This window comes from Castanea sativa, chromosome 5, assembly GCF_040712315.1.
Source record: "Castanea sativa cultivar Marrone di Chiusa Pesio chromosome 5, ASM4071231v1".
Classification (NCBI taxonomy): Eukaryota; Viridiplantae; Streptophyta; class Magnoliopsida; order Fagales; family Fagaceae; genus Castanea; species Castanea sativa.
Window position 1 is genome coordinate 11,081,057 of NC_134017.1, and position 9,310 is coordinate 11,090,366.

The 9,310-nt window shown below is 36.8% G+C and overlaps 1 protein-coding gene and 1 long non-coding RNA gene across 4 annotated transcripts; both read right to left on the reverse strand.

Annotated features, from left to right (window-relative positions):
* Positions 1 to 3,183: 3,183 nt before the first annotated feature.
* On the reverse strand, positions 3,184 to 7,502 carry LOC142634418 (uncharacterized). 3 transcript variants are annotated; one of them, XM_075808707.1, is made up of 8 exons: positions 7,414 to 7,501; positions 6,934 to 7,105; positions 6,821 to 6,854; positions 5,104 to 5,185; positions 4,853 to 4,947; positions 4,613 to 4,663; positions 4,211 to 4,417; positions 3,184 to 3,313 (listed from the first exon to the last, which is right to left on the reverse strand). In XM_075808707.1, exons 1-8 carry the CDS (start codon positions 7,420 to 7,422, stop codon positions 3,199 to 3,201), a joined length of 765 nt encoding a protein of 254 aa, XP_075664822.1. In that variant the 5' UTR covers positions 7,423 to 7,501; the 3' UTR covers positions 3,184 to 3,198. The 3 variants fall into 3 exon arrangements, with proteins under 3 accessions (XP_075664822.1, XP_075664823.1, XP_075664824.1); XM_075808708.1 differs by having other exon boundaries at positions 3,230 to 3,395; positions 7,414 to 7,502; XM_075808709.1 differs by having other exon boundaries at positions 3,230 to 3,383; positions 7,414 to 7,500.
* Positions 7,503 to 8,148: 646 nt separating this feature from the next.
* Positions 8,149 to 8,831, reverse strand: LOC142634000 (uncharacterized). The gene is made up of 3 exons (XR_012844021.1): positions 8,707 to 8,831; positions 8,310 to 8,373; positions 8,149 to 8,219 (listed from the first exon to the last, which is right to left on the reverse strand). It is a non-coding gene; the product is annotated as an uncharacterized LOC142634000 (long non-coding RNA).
* Between the last annotated feature and the right edge of the window lie 479 nt (positions 8,832 to 9,310).

Consider the following 9,310-nt stretch of genomic DNA (forward strand, 5'->3'; position numbering starts at 1 on the left):
TCTTCACTATTTTAATCGATTAATGATCAGGACATGTGACTTCTTGAGGTAAACAAAATATCACTTAATGGACCATTCTAAGCATTATCATGTGTTTCATGATGACTTACCTCTATAGCTAGGAGCTATTGGGATGCTTCTATGTTTTGGTTTCATTTTTCTCGTTACATACTGGTTTATGATCATATTGGTTTATTATTATTTTTTAAATGTCTAAAATTGAACAGTGGTTCGTGCCTTGATCTTGTCACCAACAAGAGAATTGGCATCTCAGCAGAGAAGGTGATATTGGCAATGGGTAATTTCATAAGTATTAAAGTACATGCATGCATTGGACGCAAGAGTGTGGGTGATGATATCGAAAGCTAGAATTAGGCCATCGTGTGGTGTCCGGAACTCCAGCAGAGTTTGTGACATGATCAAAAGGAGAACACCGAAAACTACACACATCAAATTGTTAATTGTTGTAAGTTTATGTTTTGTGATCCCTAACCTTACTCTTTTAACTCTCCTCTCTCTCTCGGATGTGCAAAATGCCTATGAATGTTGCCGATCTAATATAAGTTTTGCCGGCCGTCTTGTGTGTTGATGCATCACGGTTGTGCGGTTTAGACCATAATTTTCACCAAGCACTTATAATTCTTGCAAACACTAATACAAGTACACCTTTCCATAACATACCAACAACGAACAACAGGGAAAAAATGAGCAAGTAGACATCAACAACAACAACAACAACAACACTAATACAAGTAGGTTCACAAAACGTGTAGACATCAACAACAACGTTGAATGTTCGTAGGTAGAAATTTTTGGAAGTCATCATTGCTTGAATCCGAGAAGTCCGAAATGTCACTTTCATCATCTAACGCAAGAATTTCATTAATAGACTTCATGGCTCGCTCTTGCGCCTTCCCCTTTAGATGCTTCCTAGCTTTTTGGACCGCATGAAAACGGTCTAGCCGCCTTTGCATTTGATTGTTCTCTTGTTCAAGGCGAGCAAGTATGTTGGCAGTTCATCTCTAGGTAACTCGGCTGAGCGTGCCTTAGGAACTCGTAACCCGTGCCATCGACAATACACCTCCAACTCACACCACTTCTCGTATAGTGTTTACCATGTAGGATCTGCTACGCTCAACTCAATTGCCCTGGTATCAGTACTTAGTTTAGAAGGTATGCCGACAATCATGTGCCCAACTCTTCAAAGACTCTCGTACGTGTATATTGGCATATTAACGAAATCTCTCTTCTTTCCAACCCATTTCCCTCCATAGTGGTCCGTGTATGTTTGTAGTTGTTGATCTGCCGGAACTTGTGATGATTCTTTTGTTGAAGTAGATTGAATCTTGTTTCTACGTGTTCGAGTTTATGTTGTGGAGTTGGGACTATTAGCTTACTAATCTTAAAAAGTTAGTTGTGTTGGAATTAGAAATGTATTGTGGTACATTTTTAACCTCATTCCAATCGTGTATTCAATAATAAAATTTAATATATTCGTGCTTGTCATGTCAATACAGCCGGAAAACCACTACACGAATTTTTTGTTCAAATGTTCCCAATGTCACAAGGAGATTCTCTTATTCGGGCGTAGTTGCAGCAGTACCGCCATGACTATTCAAATGAACAAGTATTCATGTGAAGAGTATTTAGCATGCTTGTGTTTCATCTGACATTAACTTGACAAGACAATACCGAGTTGTGTTAAATGCATCATAAACTTTTCAGGGGTCTTCTGCATCCTTGAAAACAGTGCATTGCAAAATGATGCAGATCTGTGTATTGACGTGAGTGTGAATGATATGACTAGATAGGGTTCAACAGTGCCGAGCTATTGAGCAGCACATGTAGCACTATGAATATCAGTGTAGCAATGGTGGACAGCTGACCCCCAAATAATTAGACCAAAATATCCAAATCAGACCAAATCAGACCAAATAAGACCAAATCAGACCAAGTAAGACCAAATCAGACCAAATTAGACCAAATAAGACCAAATCAGACCAAATTAGACCAAATCAGACGAAATCAGACCAAGTAAGACCAAATTAGACCAAAATAGATTAATGAGACCAAATTAGACCAAATTATACCAAATGGACCGATTTTATTTTCCATTATAACTCCAGTATAAAGGGAGGTTGTAACCAAAGGAACTCGAGTTTTAGAGACTCGAGTTCCACTGGGCAAACTTTTTGAAACAGGGCATGCCTCTCTGCCTCTCTGCCTGAAACAGAGCATGCTGTTGGGGAAAAAAATTTGCCCAGTAAAAATCGAGTTTTAGAAACTCGAGTTCCACTGGGCAAATTTTTTTCCAAAACAGAATGCTCTGTTTCAGGCAGAGAGGCAGAGAGGCATGCCCTGTTTCAAAAAAATTTCCCCAGTGGAACTCGAGTTTCTAAAACTCGATTTTCACTGGGAATTTTTTTTTTCATCATTTTGCAGTCGCATTATAGGCAACAGATGGAATGGGACACTCTGGTCATGTAGGTAATCAATTGTGCAAATGGATCTTAACAAAACTTTTAAAAACCACCACTTTAGAGTTGTAGTTGCATCGATAATTTTCGAGTTCCAAGAACTTGAAATTGTATATGTCAAATTTCTCTTGTCGTTTGGCAGCGAATATATGAGATAACTTGCAATTACGAACAAATCCTAATATTAGGCAATGTGATTTCTTAATAAAAAAGAGGAAGAGAACAAAAAAATCAATTTGGTTTGGGTTGTTATTTCTGTCAAGTTTGCTAATCAAACATGATGGTTAAAATTTGCTTTTGAATTTTATTGCCTTGTCAATAGACCTTAAATTGTCAAAAATTTATTATTATTCAGACAAGTGATTAACTTCAAAAATTTTAACATCAATATACAACCATGGTCTCCCTTCAAAAAGTTATATGATTTCACCACTGAGCACAAGCTTTAGAAGAAAGAGCATCTTGTTATTAATTTATTGGACAGTTCACAATAAGTTCTGGAATAGAAACTCTTAAGTATTAACATAAATTATTACACTTTAGAAGTTGGCATTGCCAGATTAGCTCCAAGTGCCGCTTGGCAAATCCTTCCATTGCCGAGTGACTCGTTTTGATTTGGGTGAAAAAATTAACACCACTTTGCTCGAAAATTAAATAATAAAAAAATCAATTAAATACAAGTAACCACTACAGTGAAAGAAAAAAAAAATGTAGTTACAGATCAAAGGAAGGAAGATATTTTACCATAGAAATTGAGATCGCCTGCAAAAGATGCCTTACAGCCAGTAAATGAGAAGAACGGCAAAGGAACTGGGATAGGAACATTGATGCCAAATCTGAATTTTCAGCCATTATGTCAAATTCAAATTCGAACTTGAATCCTATTAGATCCAAAACAGCTCCAACCTATTGACAGCCCTAATGTCAACTTATGAGCTTTTACTGAATAAACTTAAACCAATCCACTTAAGCACCTAGCCGAGAGGCTTGAGGCAACAAAAAGGTGCTACCCGATTAAAGCGAAGCGTAAAATTTTATATATATATATATATATATATATATATACACGTAATTATTATACATATAGAACTTAAATCATATATTCCTAATATATTATAATCAAGTGTCTTTTAATTGATTTAGGGCTATTAATTGAAGGTCAGGAAACCAATATGCTCCAAAACTGACAGAAATGCCCCTTAGATGGGGTTTCCCCCTCCTGGGAATCCCCCATTTGTTTCAATTTCTGTTATGGGGTTTAATCTATTTCTGTTTTGGAATCCACATGCAGTTTCAGGTATGCAAATGATGATGGTATAAGTGCTAGTGTGTGCATGATATACATATTGGCCCACTCCACATGTCCAATTGGATCTTCAAAAAGGCAATAAAAGATCAATTTTAGCTCTGCCTACTAAGGAGTCCTATTAAAACCAAGAAATATAGACCTAAACTCATCCAGAATTAAGTGATTTCAACGTTTAAATTGCATTAAATGTCCATTTGCTTTTCCTCAAAACTTTGGGCATTCCATAAAAGACCCAGATATTTTTCCTTCATGGTAAATATGTTGATGGTTCCATCTAAGATTACAGAATTGTGTATTTAAAACAAAAAGTCCATTACTATGGACCGAGTTTAGTCTCCACCAGATGTCAAATGCCCCCAACAACTTCTTCTTCAACAAGTTTATATCTAAGAATGAGGTAGATCATATCAGTTTAGAGGAAAACCTTAAGATAATTTCCATCAAGAGCAATAGCCAGGCTACAATCTGCAATAGCATCAGTAATCTGGCTCGAGGCTTTGTATGCAGCAGCACGATTGCAAAAACAAACAGCTGCAAAAGGACGTGGCGCCACATTGCATGACAAAGCAGGAGTATAATGTTCAACTGCTTCTGCATGCCGTCCTGCCTGAAACGCTTCATTCCCTGCAGCCTGTGATGAGAACAATAGATGAATCAATACAAATATAACTCATTACAAGTTTTTGAATCAATACAAATATAACTCATTACACTGCAAGGATGAATTATCTACGAGGGCTTAAAAATTCTAATTTCTATGCATCTTACTAATTACTACTTGCAAATAAGTCCCCAATTTAACCAAAATTCAAGACACTAAACTTACCTGAGCACAGACCATGGTGAGAGCTTCACACTGAGTAGGATTGACCTTTCCCTGAAACAAAATAGGTTCAGTTAAGTAATGAAATTTGGGTTTTTAGTTAAAAAGGAAATAAATTAAAAGAATTGTGGAATAAGATGGGAGCTTTACAGGCACAACGTGGACCACTGTACAAGAGAAACACAGTGAAAACCTTAAAGAGAACCGTAAATAAAAAATGCAAGTCACACTACGCATACAAACCTTCCTAATAAACGTATGTCATTTGCAATCTTCATCAGAGAAGCAGCAATTGTGTTAAGGGCTCCACTGGTTTCAACAAAAGCATCATGTGCAGCCTGCCAAAAATGAAACATATGAGCATACAGCCCCACTCGGTCTCAAGTAAGACAAGATGAAAAGCAATGAATTGCTCATACAGTAAAACATCCCCACAACAGAAAAGGGATAGAAAATGAACAGACAAAAGCGGAGTTACAGGATTAGAACCTAACCAAAGCTTCAAACTTGTTTTCTGCAGTAACAAATGGTAAGTTTGTTTCCTCAGCTACTGCTGCAGCTATCTTGACATCAAACCTAAATTATAGAAGAAAACTATTGTCATAGTAAACATGAACAGAACAACAGAAGTGGAAAAGCGTTCTTTCTGAATAATATTTAGAGGAAAGAATATAGAATTCATGTTCATTATTGCCAAATCCATGACATGATTTACAGTTTTATCAGAATCATTTTCTGAAACAATAAGGAAAAAGGTGTTACAATGGCAGATAGGAGGAGGGAAAATCATCTACAGAAAGGGCAGAGAAAATTGATAAAACAAAGACAATCAAGCCAGGGGAATGAGAACAAGTAAAGATACTTGTATTTATAGCAATACACGTCACAAAATACCAAAATAAGTAAATTGCTTCAACCTCAAAGCAATAACATACCCTTTCTTTGTGTTCAATCCAGTGCCTACAGCAGTACCACCCTGTGCAAGCTGTTCAATTCCATATTTTACCGGCAATCCTAACTTTCTTTCTTTTTTTTTTTCATTTTTTTAAAATAACATAGGGTACCTTACTAAAGAAGAGCCCTTTGGACTCACCTCTAGCCAGTAAAACCTACCGGCAACTAACCCCACCTGCCAGAACTTGTTATTGGGCAAGCCGGGAGCATTCACCCCTAACAGGCTAAGCAGTTTACGCTCATTCCCAGGAGCATAAGCTGACCCTAACTTCCAGAACCTGTATTCAGCCCATTTCACTTTTCACTTTTCACTATAAGTGGCATTGAAAGGTTAAGCCCATTTCACTTTTCTAATATCATAAATTATAGCCCCAGCCAAATTTGAATCCCCTGATCAAACAAAGCCAATCCGTTAGCTGGATTGGAACCAGAATATGCTCAACCTGCCCATGTGTTCCCAATAGCTCAACACTTATGTAACAGGCCCTTAGTTCCCTTATCATGCAATGCTACAAACTCAAAAATATTTCAGATTAAAGCTCACATTATTTATATATTTCCAGAACCATTTTCACTTCGGTCACATAGAAGTACTAATTTATAATTCTTATAAGAAGTGATTAGTAAAAAGAAAGAGAGAAAAAAAGGTTCAGAACCTCAAACAAAGGGAGAGAATTTCCAAAACTGATTTATTTGTTATGCCAAGAGGGCCCTAGACTGCGAAAGGGACTGATAACAAATACAGTTTTCAAAAGAAAAAATTATACAAGGATTGAAACAACATAAGACCATAGGCGACACATGATCCTAGAAGCTTAAACCTCGCAGAATATGCATTAAAGTGAATTGCAGAACAAATTTCCCAGCTAATCTGAAAAGAGAGTGTTCAAATAAGCACAATGTCCATGGCGATAATGCTGATTTAATGTTTAATATAGTAAGTTCCCATGTAGCATTTCAGAAGTATCATATTAAAATAATAAAGAAGAAAAAAAGGAGTATGGCAAAGGAGATAAGCACATCTTTAGATAGCACTTACAACCTTATTTTCCCTCATTTCACTATTCAAACAATATTACAATTTGTAATGGGAAACTTTGTCTCAACTCTGCATGAAAACTCAAAAATGTAGTACCTAAATTGACACATGCAATTGTTACACATGCAATTGTCATCAGTCAAGTGAAGATGATGGCCACAATATATGGAGCATACAAGATAAGCAGTAGGAATCTGCAAGGAGGAAATGGGGTGTACCTGCACTTTGCACTGAACCAGAGATTCTCTTCCACTGTCAAGTTTCCATGTACAATATCATGTTGTGGCACAAAACCAATGATTTTCTTATATGAGTGGATTGAATCGTTCACCTCTGATTTTCTTTGCAGCATCTTTTGCTGATCTCCACCTCTGACGTGCTTTTGTTGTCTCCCTTGCACTTCTGGCCGTCGCTTCTCCGGATTTGGCTAGTCTCCTTTCCCTAGCGGTTAGAACTTGGTCGAACAGCTTGTAAAGGATGAGTAGCAGAGTACTTAAAGCAGCCTGCAAAAGCAATTGAATTACATCAGTCACTACTAACAAATTTTCTTTTATTTTTGGCCTGATGTTAACCATGGGTTAATGGGGGGAGGCAGGAGCACACTTCTTATTATGTAACACAGAATCAAAATCTGCCGATTCTATAGAAAGTCAATAAAATGCAAATTGAAACCGAGAATTTTCTCGAGTTTCGGGATATTAGCATTAAGACTTGCATAGTTTGCTTCAAGAATAATTGAAGATGCTGAGAGATGGAGCCAGGCAAGATCATTTATCAAGTTTATGGTTCAGAAGTAAAGGGAGCAACTTACTAACAACATTATTCCATATGCTTGAATATTTTGGTTTGCAGTGTTTGGATTACAAGAAATCAACTTAGAGCAGCCTGCAAGGTGGTTGGTAAATAGTTAAATGCACTTCATACCCAGAAGAACAGTGAAATTGAACTCCAAAAATATACAGGCATAGGAACATTGAAACTAGCAAACATATAAATTTTGAAAATTAATTGTATACAAAACAATATATTACACAAAGGCATGTAGACATTGCTACATATTATGTGAAACTTTTTCAGAAATTTAGTTGAAAGGGGGAGGGGGTGGGGGAAAGGAAAAAAACTTACTTCTCTCAGATGTAGAACCCATCCCGCAAAGAATGTCTACAGTTCCACGGAAAAAATGACAGCATTAGGAAATAATCACAGAGGCAAGAAAGACAATTATAGAAAGATAGAAGTTCTATTTGCTTCAGCTCACATTCCCCCAAAAGTAGATCATGCTCTAATAGCTCCAAATAAAATAAATACATGCATTAAGATACGAAGGCTTCTATGTCCACAACAATGAAAGCACTCTTTCACTCTTACATATCAAGTTAAAACACTATTCAAATAAAGTACAAGGTTGCGACAAGCAAAACATTAGAGAAGGTTGCTAAGTGACCAATAATGAGAAAATTTTTTATACCCACTAGTGCAAGTCCGTTCCGCTGGTGGTACTTGGACAATATGATCCAAATTGAACAGAATAACTCACCGCTACTACCAACAACAGCCCAAATATTTGCTCCTCCACAAGTATGGTTTGGATTCCCTAGAGGTAATTGGTATAGATATCTCAGAAACATATAACATCTTCATATTTTCTGTATGCACATAAACCATGCCATAAATGAAGTGATGTTTAGGACTGGAAGTGGAACTTACGGTTGACATACACCAGTAGTTTTGTTGAGAGTTGCAAGGGGACAATAGGAACCTAATGGGCAAGCTTCAAGACCATGATATCAAATGCCAACAATCAGAACAAACATCAGAGGCATCTTTTAATTTAGGAAAAAAAAGTATACATATATGAGTACTACTTGATTCCTAGGAGAGATCAAGAACATTTTACACTTCAAGGAGGGAAATGGTTGACCTTATTAACTTGGTATCCCAACTGTTACATTAATATGTGGCCTCCTAGTTTAATAACTTGGTATCACAAATTTATTATGGCAATTGATGTCTACAAGCCAATTGACAATTTAAGTGTTCTCAATTAGAAGTTCGTCCAGGTTTTTATAGAAAGAAAGCAGATACAGGATTCTCAAATACTTACGTATCATGCAGGTAATACCATGAGGGCAGAAGAAACCCTCACAACAAGCCTGACAGTTGAGTGTTCTTGCGGGGATGACCTTTGAATCATTTAAGTTAACCTTCTGATTTGAGCCAACACTACAAGCCCATCCCGGCTCATGCCTTCTACCCATGAGGTTAAATTACAGTTCTTATTAGGTTTCAAGTAATTGGTACTCCCGCATCTTTCAAAGAAACTATTGAAGTAAAACTTCAATTCTGCTGCCGAACACAAGCGACGTGTAATGTCACCTCGTAGGAGATTGAAAACCACCATGAATAGATGAAGCTATAGAGATTTTAACCTAAAAAAAATTTCAAGTAGATTGAGAAAAGTCGCAAGGACAAAAAATTCATTGTTGGTCAGATTTATGGAGAAAAAATTTCTAAGACCCTCCTTCTTACAACTTGCCGAAGCAATGCAATATCGGGAGGACGATTGGCGGTACCAGTAGCGGCTTACTAATTGGTAGCTAGAAGAAATTGATGGTGTGTAAATTGACTCGCATTCTTAACATACAGAAATGAATTAGTGTGAACCATGGCAATCTTTTCCTAATAAATAAGTATTCGTTGAAGTGAGA

Excerpts from the sequence above, each read along its gene's own strand:
- LOC142634418 (XM_075808707.1), bottom strand. Across the intron at positions 4,948-5,103 it reads AAAACAAGTTTGAAGCTTTG|GCTGCACATGATGCTTTTGT; the intron begins GTTAGGTTCTAA and ends CATTTTTGGCAG. Across the intron at positions 4,418-4,612 it reads TCACCATGGTCTGTGCTCAG|GCTGCAGGGAATGAAGCGTT; the intron begins GTAAGTTTAGTG and ends TTCTCATCACAG.